Source organism: Zophobas morio, unplaced genomic scaffold (genome assembly GCF_036711695.1).
Source record: "Zophobas morio isolate AGI-343-1 ecotype UQ-CSIRO unplaced genomic scaffold, CSIRO_AGI_Zmor_V1 ptg000002l, whole genome shotgun sequence".
In the NCBI taxonomy this organism is placed as follows: Eukaryota; Metazoa; Arthropoda; class Insecta; order Coleoptera; family Tenebrionidae; genus Zophobas; species Zophobas morio.
In genome coordinates this window covers 19,918,544-19,935,928 of record NW_026972107.1, presented here as the reverse complement: position 1 = coordinate 19,935,928, position 17,385 = coordinate 19,918,544, and the positions used below count along the sequence as shown (strand labels likewise).

Here is a 17,385-nt window from a genome sequence, read left to right as displayed (position 1 = left end):
GTTCCAAGACTTACTTTCCTTCTCTTCAAATTTACGAAACACAATGAGATGGTGAAACTCTCAACTTACAGCACGCGTAAGCATGTAATTATATCTTTAAAACATCAAGTAAAGTTAACGAAGCCACTAAATGTTTGTCTTCAGTATAAAAAAGAACAACCAAAAACTTTTACATAAACGGATTTACCTGTTTTTTATCACTGAATGAAAATGTGCATTAGAAACATGTTATAAAAGTAATATCGAAGTAGTTTTGTGACCTGCATTAGTAAAGCTTTCGTTCTTTCTTCCATTTCTAGTATCTACTTTACTGCTACCAGTTTATGTAGCGGGAAACCATTCACACTATCTTCTATTTTTATGAAACAGAAAGAAGAAGAGTAGTTTAGAAGTAAAATAAAATGTCTAAAAAATTTGTAAAGAAAATGATAAAATAGAAAATATAATCGAGCTAAACGTAAAACTTATTAAAAATATATATTCCCACAGAACATTTTCGCGTAAAATGGGAATTTCTCAAATGTACGATAGTTAAATAAGTCAGAGCTAGATTCGGTTTTGTCGTGAATTGGTTAGTTTTAGAATACAGAGGAGAAAGAAACTAGATCGATGTACTTGACTGATGCACCTCTTTTTCTTAGACTTACCGATTTGTCACTAGACTGCTCGACCGATCCAGACAGATTAAAACTTTTTGATCTATAAACTTTACGTATTGAGATATTTTAATTGTAGTGGATTTTGTTATATGAGCTTCCTAAAACTTGTTAATTTCAGAAAATACTTTCGTGGCACCCCAACCCATTTTACCACAACACTTTTTGATTGATGAATACATGAATGTAAAAAATTCTTCTTTTCATTTCAGTTTTAAAACTCATTATATAAATATTAATCTGAACATCAAACAGTTTTAAGCTTGTGTGCACGGAATCATGCTGATACATTTTTAATCCGAGTTCCACCAACTACTTCTTATTAAAAGGAAATTTCCAACAGTTTTTCCATTGATACTGCTACAGATTATAAAACCGACCACATTCAAAGGGCTATAAAAAGTAGAAAGTGATCAATAACACTGCCAACTGCTCTAAAATGGCAATAACGGCTGCTTTTTGGATACAAAACTAGCAATATTCGCGTTATAGACAAAGTTGCAAAGGTAATAAACAACTCCATAAAACCACTGTTAATATGTTACACAATAAATGTTTTCTGGAATTTGTGATATCGACCTTCTTTTTATAATAATAAAAGACCAAATTGGACTGAGTCTATGATTATCATCAGCTTAGACCCTCCTTACACTGTTTCCAGTATGGTAATTTATTTTTAATAATTTTTCCCCACAACCCATCAACTCATTGACAAAAGATGGATTTTTCTTAATAACAGTTGCAGCATGTTCTAGACACGTTTATTTGAGTTCAATTCTATAGTTCTTGTAATCTCAGCCATTATGTAGATATTTGCATATTCTGACAGTCTTTGCAGGGTAAGACTTTACATTGTTCCTCTGCAAAATGAAATCATCTTGAATAGATGACGCAAACAGCACACGACGGAACTGCACAATGTTTTTAATAAACGTTCGACTGTGTTAAAAAATCCATGGCAACACACATAGATGCATGCAGGTAGCAGATTATCCTGTATTATCTTATTTCCAGCATATTGAAGTGATCATAAAGTCTACTCGACGTAGAACATGAGTATGGTGATTTGACGAATATAAACGAAACTAACTTCGTAAACTTTCCCTACTGTGCACATTTCAATCAGGTGCTCTCTAGAAAATTCGTAAACAGCTTTGTGATGCTCTACACTTTAAACAAGATTGGCATGTGGGCGTCTGGAGCGTATGTTACTCTTAGCAAGACATGTTTTTAGTATCTTCTTGTTCACTTAAACTTTGTGCACACTTGCAACCTGTATTCGACGACGTTTTGTTGCCATAAATGGATTTAACACAACAACCATACCTACATGTGGTCTTCTGTAGAGTTTTTACAAGTTTTCTTTAGATCTAGGAGTACTTTATATATAAATATAAAAGTATTAACTGAAGAGATGTTGAATATCTATAATTAAAAAGTTATCGCATCCATCCAGAACTCCTTATATGCAACAACAATCAAAAATTATAAACAACTTTTAATTTATTTGACTACAAACTTTGCCACCTAGCTATATTGATTTGGAATAAATTTTACGTTACTGACTCGAGAACAAGTTTACCGTCCAAGCCAGACACTCAAGTTCCTTGCCGCCACAATTCTCACTAGTGTTGAAACGTCCAAGGAGGTAAATCGAATTCGCCCAATTAACATCTGCATTAATCTGAGCCAGAGCGGCGTTAGACATAAAACAGATTACTGTTTCTCCGGGTGTTCACATCCATTACCGAGATTACTGCTCCAGGGTTAGTAACCCGTCTTTCTTTTCCAGACGAGTCAGACTGGTCAGGTATCCTTACATATCAAATATTGGGCGTGATTTTTCTAACGGCGATGGCGTTAGTTCTTCTAGCCGCTGTGAGTTACCAATGCGCAGCGACATGGAAGTGGATCAGAGACAAGACCTGCGGCGACCCTTCGGAAGGCGAATCCTCGGTAACCAAGCAACAGGCAGCCATAAGAATCAGCCACTCGCTGCCCGACCTCCAAACAGAGCCATTGACACAGGAATATGTCCAGGAACACAAGGACGTCGTCGCCAAGAAGGTGATTGATCCTTTTCAAGGTAAGTTCCGCGTGATTGATGACTGACAAACTTGGTTCAGGTGCTGCGCCAAACAACGCTTCCCATCGTTCCAACAAGACATCAGACTTTCCAGAGACAGCTCTCGCACAGACTGGAGATGCCGTCGAACGTGCAATTCAGCATTTGTACTCTGGAGCACCGCAGCGATTCGAGCATCGTGGGGTTGATTAAGGTACTCAATAGTGCTCATTTCTGAATCAGTATAGACGGTAAATTTCAATTAGCACGCTCACTTTGAAACTGTTTCTTTTGCAGCCAGAACTGTATAAGAAAGATTTAGTGAGACAATCATCGGCTGACAGCTCCGGGGGTCCTGAGATGGAATATTGCGGAAAATTACATTTCTCTCTACGATACGACAAGGACGTGGAAGGGCTGGTTGTAAAGGTAAATTTGCTTCCTTAATATACACCTAGTGTATCCATTTTAACTAAACCTCGCCATTATTTACTCCCAGGTGGCATACAATAATATTCGGAACGCTCAGATTAAATGAAAAAATGTGTTCAATTTAAATTTACTATTGATTTTTTTTTAATAATACTAACATTATTATCATTAAACTATCCATCACACAAAACTAAAAACACAACATTTTTATCGTCTAACGTTTCAGAGTACAAAACAAAATTTACCTGACTTACGGAATAGATAATTTAATACTATTATCTAAAATTTACATCATATCTAAAACGTAAAACCGTCAAGCCGAAATTGATATTTACAGGGTCTGGTTGTAACAATGAATTTTAATTTTATCCGATAGCTGCCCATACTGTGTCACATTAATATATTATTCTAAAGGCCAGTTTATACAATGTTTTAACTGAGATTAAGTTAATCACGCTTTTAACGAGGCGTTTGGCGACGTCTGATTGACGTAGAGTCGGTCACATGGTACTTTAACGTCGAGTTAAAAATGTAATTGTTAAGTAATTAAGTCGAGAGATTGTCATATATTTTTATGTTTGAATAAAATTATAATTTTTAATATAATATTAATAATAATTAATAATTTCTTTGTTCATCAATAGAGCCACGGGTTTTGCATGTATTTTGACAGAAAAATTACTTTGACTCAGACATAAAAGCACTTAATCCCAGTGGACGTGGGTGGTACCCATATAATTATAACAAATTTAATTTCTTTTTTCCATGCAACTCTTTAACGTCCGGTTTATTTAAACACCGTGAGGTAAAATTACCAATAAAAAAACTACAAGACGATTTAACTTTTACAATATTACAAAGATATTTTAAAAGTTTCAGACAAGTATACGACCTACAAAAATTTACTGTAACTAGTCAAATATAAGAGAAACATTCGAGAGAATATAATTTTAATAAAAAAAATTGGTCGAAGGTTATTTCAACAAAACTTTCCTCGCCCCCGAAGTACAGTCCACAAATCCCGCCTCTATGAAAAATTATAAAATTTGATTTTTTTGTAATAACCTTGGTAAAATAAAAATCACTGGCGTAAATTACGCACGCAGCCCCTGCGCCCCGAGGGCGCAAATTCCACACAAGTGCAGACAATATGAAAATATTCAAAGTAAATACCCAATGGAAAAAATGTATTATCAGCATATGCTTAACTTCGATTCTTTATGTTTATGCACCGAAAGAATGCTACGATTAAGCACGTAGCAAGCTACCTAATTTGAATGGTTTTGTCTCTTCAAAACAGAGGAGACGACTAAAATTATTAATTGAGTATATGAATATTATTTTGGACAATTCTTGTTGTATTATTGATAAATGCAGATGAGAACAAAATTACTGTAAACTCAAATTTTCGAAAAAAATGTAGTGAATTGTCCTTGATCTGATCAATAAAAAAATTGATCTGAGGTTATTTAGACAGAAGTTCCCTCACCTCTTAAGTATAATCGAACGAATCCAGTTTCTTCAAAAAATTATAAATTTTGATTTTGCAAAATATTAATTACTTTATGATAACCCATGTAAGTAAAAAAAATGATGATATAAGTCACAATAAAAAAACACCTTATGGATAGGATTCGAACTCACACGGAGCACAGCACAAATCTCAGGTCCTACTCTACTACGACGAATTTACTGCAGTGCATTGCAGTGGCGAGATATCGGATATTGTATAAACTACGTGGAAAAGATTGCACATCAAAAGATTGTAAAATAATTCTAACAAAAATCAAGACAGGTACATAAACTACAAGTATAGAATTTATTTATTTGATAAAATTTAGATAATTTTAACTACGCAAACTAATGAGGAGATATCATCAAATTATTATTAATGGAGGTGATTAGAGAAATTTTGGTTAGCACCAACTGCACAATGTTCCTATCATACAAATAAAATTTGACAACAGTCGGTCCGATAGTTTGGGAGAATACCAATAAAAACCGAAACAGACGATAGACAAATTTAAAAGTAGCCAATCTTTCGATGAAGCTTCTTACAATACTTCTTTAGCTTACGCGTTATAATTGTGAATTAGCCTAAGCTAATACCAATGTCGAATGACAAAATATTTTGCGCTAATACTCCTATACATTTTCGTACGAACAAGTAATTACACATTTTTGAAATACAGGGTGTAGTTAAAAACTATTTTTTGTGCAAAACAGAAGAATTTACGAGAAGTCTTCAAAATAAAATGTCTGATTATAGTACTACTGATTCCACGGAAACTAAAGAAAAGTTTTATTCTTTAATTTCATTGGTATAGTACTTACCTACGCACACTCACGACGAATAAATTTGACACAGATGGTGGGAATGATAATATTTTCATTCAATAAACTCATTTTTGAAAAATAATTTCCAGATTTTTATATAAACTATTGTACATTTATTTTGCGGCAAGTACCGTATTAATGAAAAAAAATACTTAAAAAAAGAGTTTGACAAAAACGATATGTCCAAAGAAAAATTTGCTGTGAAAATAGCTTCATTTGTAGATGCTGTCACGTGCTATTCGTTTTTTATTAAACTTTTAATTTTGAAGTAATGTTTCCCGAACAGCTGAAATGAAATAACCTAAGTAATAAGAATATATATACTTTTTGATATTTTTATGACATTTGTTCTTCCAGTATTAAACAATTGTTGTCTTATAATTTTAACATAGGACCTAGTTTCCTGTACCAATTTATTTGTTTTTATTATTAATATTCTTCCATTATTTTCAGATGCAAACCGTTTTATAAAGCGTAATTTTTTACACTTGTGTCACTCTGTTACGACTTCTTTTGATGACCGCACAAAAATCACACATGGTTTAAAAAATTCCACAGTATTTCTTTCCTTATTTCTCAGAAGAAATTTTTAGACCTTTTTCTTTGATTCTTTATCTTTTGTTCAAAATGTATGTACATTAAAACACATATAGAAATTATCAGCAATAGTGTAAGAAACTAAATGACATCGTAGATATTTTTTAGAGATTCCTGTCAGCTAGTTTAATGTAATTATACTTTAACTACCCGCACTCCGCCACTGACTTTGATTTGAACACATTACCTTATGAAAACACTCTGTTAACTTCTCTGTTAATTTTAACGAGTGCATTGTTCCACCCATGATAGGAAACATATTAACAATTGCTCCAAAAAATATGAATGAGTGATATTTATATATTTAGTGAGTTTTCCAATTTGAAAATATTCCGATCAAGATTTTAGTAAGGACATGTATGCCAATGCCAATACGTGCAGTGTAATACTAATAACAAAGTAATGGAGTGTACCGTCCTTGCTTTGATCAATAAAAAAAATACAACTAATAACAGTAACAGTGTAAGAAACAAAAAAGCCCATGCGCAATTCGCGTTACTAGACCAACGTCGCACAGCTGTCGAATAACCTGACAGGTATTAGTATAAAGGGTTGCTAGATAATTTGGATTTATTGCGAAAATTTGGACATCGCGGAGAAAACTTCAGACGGATTCATTAACCACAAGTACAGGAGTTTGCGATTTTATAAAATTTAAATCTTATTTACTGTGAAAAATTCTCAGGAAACATCATCACATTGTTGTTATTAGGCACATTTTGGTTAGCGTTTTATCAATTTTTCGTACGGGCGCAGCCAAAGCTGATCATTATCGAAGATTGTTTGAAAAAAATGAACTGAAAACAAAAGCTCATATCGTGTGAAGTTTATGCACCGCCTAAAATTTCAGACGAATTTTTTAATCATACAAACTCAAAGAACGTCAAGAAGAATTAATATTTTGAGTGCTGTTTTCCTCTTGTTGCACTTAGCATAATTAAAAGATTTTTTACAAATACCGTTCTAATTCCAAAGTCGCAGGAAAAGCGTTGTGAATAATACGAACGAGAAATGTATTAGTTTCGCTTCGAGTGTCTCAGAGTCGCAAATCACCATTAATGATTTGCTATTGTAAAGTGAAAATAAATATAATAACAGCTCATTACTGCTTTCGATTTCTGAAAACTTTTTTTTAATAATCTACGTAACACAAAAATGCAGCATCTGACCTGAATTTTATTAACTTAATTGCTTTTTTATTAAGTTCGCTATTAATAGTTCAGCAGTTTTTAATTACTTGTATTAGCTTTTGTAGACTTACCATGAACGTTTTTCTAAATTTGCCGTCTACATTTATAATCGCATGGTCTAATAAATAGTTATATGGATATTGCTTTACAATTTCTTGGCAACACTTTTCTTTTTTGTCATTTTGATTTTTCGTTATTATTTGATGTTCTATTCCTGTTCAATATTTTCCTTTCGTTAGATACTATTTAATTTATTGCTAACTTTTCATTTCCCTAGTGTTTTTTAGTTTGACTGGATATCGTATTTTCAGATCCTCTCTCTTTTTCGCAGTAAACAATTTTTTCCGAAACTCAAAATTACATACTTTCTTTTTAAATCCCTGTATAAAATACCTCCGCTACTGAGATATTAAATCTTCGAAAAAATATCACACTTCATTTTAATTACGTACCCATCGTTTTCTCTTTCTCTACTTTTTTTAACTTGTTGAGAGAAATTCGAAAGAATATTTTATTTTTTTATTTCATCTTCATAAATCTTATAGTCTGAAATAAGGTTTTACCCTTATTTGCAATTCATTTTGTACTACGCTGTGTAGAATCAATTCATTTCGCTTAATTCGTATTTCCCCTTGTTCATCTCGTTCTCTGTTCCTAACTGCGCACTTCGCACATTCTTATTTGAATTCTGATACTTAAATAAAACTCTCTGTCCCTCTCCTGTAGTGATTTGTTGTTTGCACTGTTCTTTGTGTTAATCAGTTTGGCCTCTTCATCTCTCAAACACTATTGCTGTTTGTGCGGATCAGTTTTCTACAAAAACAACTTAAGATATACTGAAAGAGATTATAGCAAATCCTAAAACTTAATAACTTTAACTTCTTATTCTTAGTGTTAGAATTTAAACTGGAAATTACTTTGTCGAGAATGTTGAGTGACTCCAATTTACTCCGAGTACTGCTTATACGTAAACTGTAGCAAGCATTTTTATGACTTCTGAATTTCAGTTCAAATCCTGCTTAACTCAAAACTGACATCATCTTCGCGCTTCCGCTCCACCACTCTCGCTAATGACAAAAGACTCTGATAAGGCGAACTCAGCAGTATTCCTTGCAATAGAATTCAATAATTTTAGCCAAGTTTCTGTTTGAAAAAAGCACTGATTAGAAGAAAGCGCTTCATCATCATTTTTATCAACTTCGAAAGACACTTCAATCAATAACGGCGACACATTCCGCTTATTGATGCCTTCCTTGCACTCCTTCATTTCTGTTCCTTCATTTTTATTATTTGTCCATCAATTCTTCCAATGGCCAATTTTCTCAACCACCACCTTTTGCGCAGGTGTTCGAGGGACGCGACCTGCCCATCAAGGACTCTACGGGAAGCAGCGATCCATACATAAAACTGTACCTTCTCCCGGACCGAAAAAAGAAGTTCCAGACAAAAGTTCATCGGAAAAACCTCAACCCGGTCTTCAACGAGACGTTCATATTTAGGTGAGTCCCAGGCAGGGTCTTAATAATGTCGTTAAATCCCCAAACGAGATCCAATTTGAATCTCAAGTGACCAGCGATCCCATTATTCAATAATTACGAAAGAGGCCGCAACAGTTCCATTCAGAGCAAGCGATTGGGAAAAACAAAGCGGATTTTCTTTTAATTGGAACATGGCCATAATTAAAACTGAGCGGTGAATGGAAGAAGTTTGACAGGTTTCGTGTAATAAAGTGCACACTCGCTAGGATCTTATCGAACTTAATTAATAATTCCTAATGCGTAGAGCAAGCAAAAAGTAAACGGGGGGTGGAAGTGTTGACAGGTGATACATCTTGTTTTGCGCGTTCGTAATAAGTTTCTGCTCCCCGCACTTAAAGCGAGTCGTTTGGATACTTCGCTGAAAAATTTTTAATATATGAACCTTTAAATTGCTTAATGGTTATTACATTATACGCACTCGGGTGCGCGAAAAAAATAAAAATTATTTCCCAGTTTCACACTATTAGGTATATCACATTAAGATAATGCATTCTTCGTTAGGTAGCAAAATTTCGGTTCCCTGCCTAAAGTATCGCTTTCTCAATTTACTAAAACTGAACTCTTGCAATCATGGGAAATATTCGCACAAAGAATTAGAAATTATCTGCGCCAATATACTTAGGTAATATTTCTAGAAAAATAATAGAACGCACGCCACTGTACAAATATAACATATACCGCAAACGTGGAAAGTTCTTTTCCCGTAAATTCGTGAACAAAGTGCAGCCGGCATTGAATCTAAATCCTCGAGGCTTTTTTAGTAAAGGGGAATATTACGCTTCGGCGCCTCGCCTCACCACTGCAAACATATAAGTATATCTCTGAAATTAGAAAATCCACATTGTTTGAAATAGTCTTGTTCACTGGGAAATCTCAAATTTGTATCCACAATAAAATTAAATAACAAATTTAAAATAGATCACATGCATTTGATTATTTTACGTGATTGCATTTGTTGAGTAGTTAGGAGTGTGCCTTTCCTTTGTCTAATTTAGAGTTAATCTAGTCCACTTTTCACATTACTTGCATCAGATTTACGATAAGAGAACATAATTTAGTCATTTATTTTCTTTTTACATTTTTTTTTAGTATTTAACAATTTCATAAAAATGTGTTATCTCAAAACCCTGTACAAATGTTGAAATCAGGCAAACGATCAGAATTGACCCAATTCGGTAGTCCTTTTCACGACGATTTCCATAGAATCATAAACGTGTAAAATAAGGCGGCTTTACTCCAGAAATAATTTATGATGAACTGCTTACTCTCGGGGAATACTTCCCCAATTCGAAACTTGTTCGCATTGAGAGTGTCTCTTGCAAGTAAACGCAGTTTGGCTTGTTCACTGAAGAGCACGTCGCTCGCGGCGAGATCAGCCGATCAGTGTCTCGTCATTACTGGATTCGACTTGGAGCTCTCCAGGGTTGATTTTGAGGCGATTTTTCGCAAGTGGACACGTACCTGAAGCTAGGGAAATATTGCAATGGAGTCCATCGGTCGACTCGCTACTTTTATGTTTTCTCGACGTTTCATGATCCCTAGAATACGAAAACATAGATCTCTCGTTTCCGTCTGTCTGTCTGCCGTCTGCCGACGGTCCGCGTCAGTGTCGACAGATGATCTTGTAAATTACCAGATCGATTATCAATGATAAAACGCTGACCTAAATTTGTCTGATCATCCCCACCAAAAATGATATGGTGTCATCTCCAACTTTTACAATAGTAAACTTTGAAACTGCAAAACCGAATGCGCTGAAATCTTCAAACGTTTTACAATTATCGTAAGCATAGTAAATCTTTCATCAAAATTTATCCGTTTGCCCCCTCCCAAAAAAGTTTATCGAATAATTCTAAAATACGGACAGTACTAAGAGTTTATACTTGTGGTTTATCAATGCTTATACAAGGTGATTCAAAAAAAATTAATGAATGAAGCGACATATTTTATTGCCCATCCCATTTTCCTGAAAATTTTAGGATACACTACTAGTATTACACTGCACCTATTCAAATTGAAATACGTATCTTTGCTAAAGTGTTGATGGCCTCATTAAAACAATTTTATATGGAAAAACTCACTTACCTGCACTTTAACAATCCACACATATATTAATGTTAGCTCATAGAGATCTTCATCAAAAAAATTAAAATTCTCAAAGTTAAAAAAAAGCTGTAGGTATTTGTTCGACTGAACTTTAGGAAATTCTGTTGAAATAAACTTAGACCATTTTTTTCGACATTTCGGTGTTTCTCTTAAAAAAATTACAAGAAAAGAAAATATATATAGCAAAAAAGAAAAAGAATAGAGAACACATTAAAGTGGAGTAATAAAATACAAGGTGTGAAAAACTGAAATATTAAAACTCTACTTTATATCACAACAAAGTGCGTCGCTTGGTTTATCTTTCTACTGAATATTATAACACAGATTTTAACATAACCCTATTTCGAGTTTTTTGTGAATCCTTCAAAATTTCAAGAAAATTGAAATAACGTCAGAATGTCGCGTTGAAATTTCAAAAATAGGCTACGATTTTGAAACCTAGCAACAGGTCAATGAGAAAATGTTGAACTATGGAGGATGTTGTATTAAAAAACTAAGCTGTGTGTTATGTCTCAAAAACAGTTTTAATCTCTGATTTTTTTTTGACTAATTAATGAGATATCAAAGAAACCGCAGTTACTGACTCACTCTATGTTTATTAACAAGCCAACAGCAAATTGACCTAATTTAGGTGAGGTAAACATAAATCTCCTAATTTGCAGCCACATGTTTATTCATACTCTCAATGTTAAAAAATTGGTCGATGTTGATATGATGTTGCGACAGTTTATATGTGATAACATCTATACATAAAAAATATAAATAATAGCCGTAACAGTGTAAGGAAAAATGAAAGACCCACGAGGCAATCGAACGCGACCATTTCCACATTGCTTCCGAGATCTGTAAATTTAACCGGTCAACGACAGAATTGTTCTGTTCGTCATCGTTTGTAAAAGATTGTTATATGTATAGTTGATTTTTGCAAAAATTTTGATGCAGAGAAAAAAGTCAAGGCGGATTTTAAACTAGAAGTGTAGGAGTATATTCTTTTATGACATTTAAATAATTTGCAATGTGGAAAATTTTGAACGAACGTCTGGTGGTTATACATGATACCAACATATTGTTACGTTGAACAGGTAATTAAAATCGGCCTGGGTAAACTCAATAATTTATTTCTTACTAACTCGAATTTACACGACTAACTATTACAGCGATTATTTACAAAATAAATTCGACGCAACTTCACTGGGTTTTCTCAACACTCGTTGGAGTCGACTTGTTAACTGCATTCAGGTCTAGTTGCCTGGACTACACTAACTGCCCCCGACGGTGGTTCCTTCTCGAAACGCCTACGTCATCTCTGCTGGACTTCCTCTTCCAGGCTCTTCTCCGGCCGGCGTCGCCGAGAATTAGTCATACATACACATACGAGAACCCATAGCCGTCGTACCGAGGCGGCATATGGGTTTATTTCGTAACAATATGTATAAAATTTGATAACAAAAGATCCAGTAATTTCAGAGATTGTCTGTCTGATTAAAAACGACACAAACAGACGACAAACACACAAACGAAAACCGGAGACCTATTTTTAATACTCTAGACATCATGAAAGGTCGAGAAAACATGACAGTAGCCACTAGTCCGATGGACCCTATTACAATATTTCGCTTTCTGTTCCTATTTTCTGATTTAGTTGTAAAATGCCATTTCCATTTTAAAATGGAAATGGCTCTTGTTATCACTAGTGCAAAAACGTGACATTTGTCAATGATTTTTGGAAAGCTGTTCGAAAGAAAAACAATACTTCATTAATTCATGTTTCCTATAAACATTCTTAATCTACAAAATCGCTGAAAGTAACTAACCTCGCCTAGGATAAAAACCAAAAAAAATAAATAATATCCCCACAGCATCTGCGCAGAAATTGCAAGGGATTGTGTAAATTGCACAGTTTCGCACAATGTAAAATATGTTTAAAGCAGATAGCCAACTGGAAAAATGGCTTCTCAGCAGTAATAACAAGCTTCATTTCAAGTGTTTGTTAATACGTCAGAAGAGTGTCATGCAGAAATTTGTTTGATTGGAATGAGTTTATCGCCTCGAACAGAATGCTCTGAATATTATTGTTGGTATAATTTTTATAAATAAAGACGTGCGTATTCTCACTCTCGTTCTTAATTTAATAAATAAAAAATTTGTTATGACGTCATAAACATACATAATACACAGCGCGAGAGAAAAGAGAGAAAAAAAACGGCCAAGTTTGACATTAAATGTGGAACCACCGGTTCGCCTTTCGAGCTGTTATACTTATTACTTACTGAGACAGGATCGGGATATGGTATGCTAATGGTAAACTCTTAATATATTGTGCTAATATTTTTGCAAACATTTGGACGTTTAGGGAAAAACTCAAAGCGGATTCGTACACCACAAGTATAGAAGTATGCTACCGCAAATTTTAAATACTTTGGAAATAGAATTCTTTGAAATGACGTTAGTGTTAGTGGAGATTATTAATCAAATTGTGGTAAGCGTTTTACCATCTACATGATTTCCTAATATACATATCGGTCCAGTAGCTTCAGATATTACGTATCTAATAGACATCGACACAGACGCCACATAGACAGACAGACAGAGAAACGGAAACGCGAGACAACTTTTTCGTATTCTAGAGATTGAGTGTCCATTTATCCGATGGACTCGATTACTATACGACCTTAACCTAAGCTCAGAAAGTAAAAAATAGTAAGTGGTGCCCAGAAGAGAAAATTTAAAATTCAGGAAAAAAAATAACGAAGAAAGTGGCAAAGTTAGAGATCTTTTTTCTAATTTCTGGGACACCTAGTCTTAGTTTCTTAAAAAAAAAAAAGAACACACTAATGACAATGGCATGAACGTCGTATTCCCATTGCTTTTCATTGATCTAGGGGAAGTTCATTTACATTTACTCATCTTGTCTAGGTTTTTTTTTGTTTGAATAGTGGTGCGGGTGACAAGTTAACATTCTGAAAATCTTACTAAATGCAAAGAAAATACAGTTACATCTAATCTAGTTGAGTGTATTTAGGAAAGTTTTAATTGTACCTATTAATAATTTAAATTCTTAGATGAAGATAACGATATTGATGTGAGTCTTCAAAATTCACATATAGAATTTGAAAACATAAATGATTTTAATCCTTCCTAGGGCACTACATACCTTATTTACATATAAAACCAAGTCCCAATGAATCTTTGAATACGAAAATATCTATTAATTTGGAAGAAACATCCGTTTCAACCGAAATAGAAATAGAAATCACAATTTGATCTCAGAATAATATATATTTTAAGGACCTTGCTTTGGGAGAAAAAAAATAATAGAAAATGGGTTTCGTCTTGAAAAAATATTTTCATTTGATTTTTTTAAAAGAATACCATCCGAAGGGGGCCCGAAAATATTTTTCGCCGGCGGCCCTAAAATGTGGCAGACGACGCTGAATCGATGAGGCCATAAACGACCTTCACATCATCATATCATATCTTCGAAACAAAACGTCTTTCCGAAAATCAGTCAAACACAAACACATCTTAAAATATTCCAAGGAATAACCCCTTATTTTTTGCCGTATATTTAGTAAAGACCCTGTGTATTAATAGCACATTTTTTTTAATTTAGCACCAGTAATGCTAGATGATAACTCGACTTTTTCCGATGTAATTTTGGCCTCCTTAAGCTCACACAAATTTTCGCACGGTTTGTAAGTCATTTCATACAGCTCCTTGAACTTCGATTACAATAAATTTAAAACTGCTTCTTTTGGTGTGTTTTCGATGTCGGATGAAACATCGTCTTCTGAATCACTCATGTTTGTTATGATTCTACCGTTAGAGAAGCACTATAACACACGGAAGCACTAAATTTGACGAAAACGTGTGCCTCGTTTTTCGTATTATTTTTATATTAGGTATGATATATGTACTGCTTTTAAGAATTAAATAAAAATTTTGTTTGACAGAAATAAAGAAAAATGAAATTTGTCTCAGTATGTAAATAAAACATGTTAGAGGCTATTCTGAATCAAACCTGTTAAAATTTAAAGATTGTTAAAAAATAAATAGCCAATCAGATTTATGAATTTAACTCGTTAGTCTGGAAATTTGCAATTTAACACCCTTTAAATTTAAGTCTTTACATAATTGCCCCTAATGTGCTTTATTTTATTTGTTTACTTGAAATTCTCTATATTTTTCTGCATATCTCTGAAAAACTAGACAACTCTGGCCCATTTCTTTCAGTACCTTCGCGTCTTTCCCCAATCATTATTATCAAACATTTTTATTGTTTAAAAGATGTCATAGTCCAGAAAATAAGAAATTGCGTGGTCATTTCGTATGTATAATAATTTAATGAAAATCGCGTCAATCAATTAATCAAAATACATTTATTCGAGCTAATTATGTGTTACAATTGGATCCTTAAGATATTGACAATACTTGGGGGCGCTGCTGAGGCTTAGGGCCTTTTCAGCGGAAAATCGCATTTAAATAAATGACTTATGACAGCTATCATAGACAAAAAATTTTGAAATGTCTGGATTAATTTAAAACTGACAGTAATTTTGATTTGCCATGAAAATATTTCCTAATTTTCGCATATTCAAACATTAATTTTCCACATTCAAAAAAGAAATACCACACATCCTATTAACGGTATTATGGTCGTTATACCTACTTTCACTTCATTTATCTGACCATGATTATCTCAGTGTCCTTGAAGTAGTAACAGCTTCCGCAACTTTTAGTCCTTTGAAAATTACATGAGTGGAAACTGATCAATAGATTTTGATGTTAATTATTCAACTTCTAAAACACGACTTCCCGCGCAGTATTATGTTCATAACAAGCAAATTATTCGACTTTCGATAATAACCGTAATCTGGGTATTACACAATGGTGTCTTCTCTGTGCCTTTTACGGCCAAGCTATTTTCCCGTAATTTAGTTTTACATTTTTAAGGCTTCACTCACTTCAAGGAGAAAATTTAATTTAAATCAGAATATGACAGGAGAATAAAAGGCATCTCAATAAAAAGCATCTTCTGCTGACTTACAACTAGATTTTTTAATTATACTAAATAGGTCGGGCAGCATTATGACAACAAAACAGATAACCACAAGTTGTGTTGTTCTACGATATATTATCCCCAGCGTATTTTTTCTAATTATAAAATAAGTGCATGAAAGTGGTCCTAATTGTAAATAAAAATTTATAATTAAAAAAATATTTGTTGCATCTTTGTTTCATCTGAAACAAAACATTATTTGCTTCAAATTCTACCCATATTTTTTTACATATAACAACAATATGGTTGTGACAAATGTAAAAAATACTAACAATTCTGTTTTATATTTACCCCTAAGGAAGATAATAAAAATCCTACCTTGCACAGAAAGTGATAGTAGGAATGTATTTTAGTCTATATTTGCAACTTCGTTTTCTCAAATTTTTAGGACAAAATTGTCGTAATCCAAGCTGCAGATTAAAAGTTGTTTTTATTTAAGAAGTAATTTATTAAAGCTTAATTTCTTCCAAAAATAAAAAATAAGGGTGAATATTGACAAGTAAATCAGCAGTTTGAAATGGCAGCATCAATTTTTAGGTGAAATAAACTTGATTAATTTATTAATTAAACCCAAAATTTGTAAGTAATCAGTTGCCTTTGTACGTTCTATTGACCACCTAAACAAACAGATTATTATATGTGTGTAAATACTCCTAAATCAATCGGTTATTAACTTATTTATTACACAAGTTAAAACATGCTAAAACTTAAACAAAATCATTGCATAATTGTAAACACCAGACGATAGTTGACAAATTTAATATTATAGCCATTTAATTTCTGATAATTTGCATTAAGTAAATATTTATGCATCCTCTACTGTCAACAATACTGAAATGCAATAACTTTATACGCAAATTAATGTATCTCATATTTGTCTACTAAATTCTGCTACAAATCATTATATCCAATTTTGTCATTTATAAATTTGTGTGTAATGTAAAATTTCACAAAACAAAAATTTTACAACGAACGATTTATTGGATCTCATTAAAAATGTAACAGACTTAAATTATTTCACAAAATCAAAATCCCACGTACAGTTAATTATTATCAGTACTAAAATATCAGCTATGGACGTAAACGAAGTGTACGTCACTACAGTTTACACTATGCGAAATCGAGATAACTGTATTGAACAAAGTGCATTTAGAACATAAACTTGATCCACCTCTGCAACTATCTTTTTTCTTATCTTTCTTCAGAGTGGATCAGTTCTTGTAATTAAAAATAAACAGTAATTTATTTTTTACCTGTCCGCGAGATTAAATTTAACCTTAAATAAACTTTGCTTGAGTTTACTTAATAATGTCAGTGTTGTATCGTTTACGTAAACCAATGAGTGGTAGAAAAAATGTGATGCAGAGAAACATTGCATCTCCTACGTTTTCTTTTTTATCTTTGT

At 33.2% G+C, this 17,385-nt stretch overlaps 1 protein-coding gene across 2 annotated transcripts in view; it reads left to right on the top strand.

The window, feature by feature from the left end:
- The window catches only part of LOC135122178 (synaptotagmin-10-like), an 88,742-nt gene that overhangs the window by 46,007 nt on the left and 25,350 nt on the right, over positions 1-17,385 (top strand). The window contains exons 2-6 of one of the 2 annotated variants that reach the window (XM_064046455.1): positions 2,449-2,466; positions 2,521-2,723; positions 2,783-2,935; positions 3,019-3,150; positions 8,622-8,776. In XM_064046455.1, coding sequence (XP_063902525.1) covers positions 2,449-2,466; positions 2,521-2,723; positions 2,783-2,935; positions 3,019-3,150; positions 8,622-8,776 — 661 coding nt within the window. Of the gene's footprint in view, positions 1-2,448; positions 2,724-2,782; positions 2,936-3,018; positions 3,151-8,621; positions 8,777-17,385 lie in introns of both variants that reach the window. The other variant, XM_064046418.1, reaches the window with a different exon arrangement.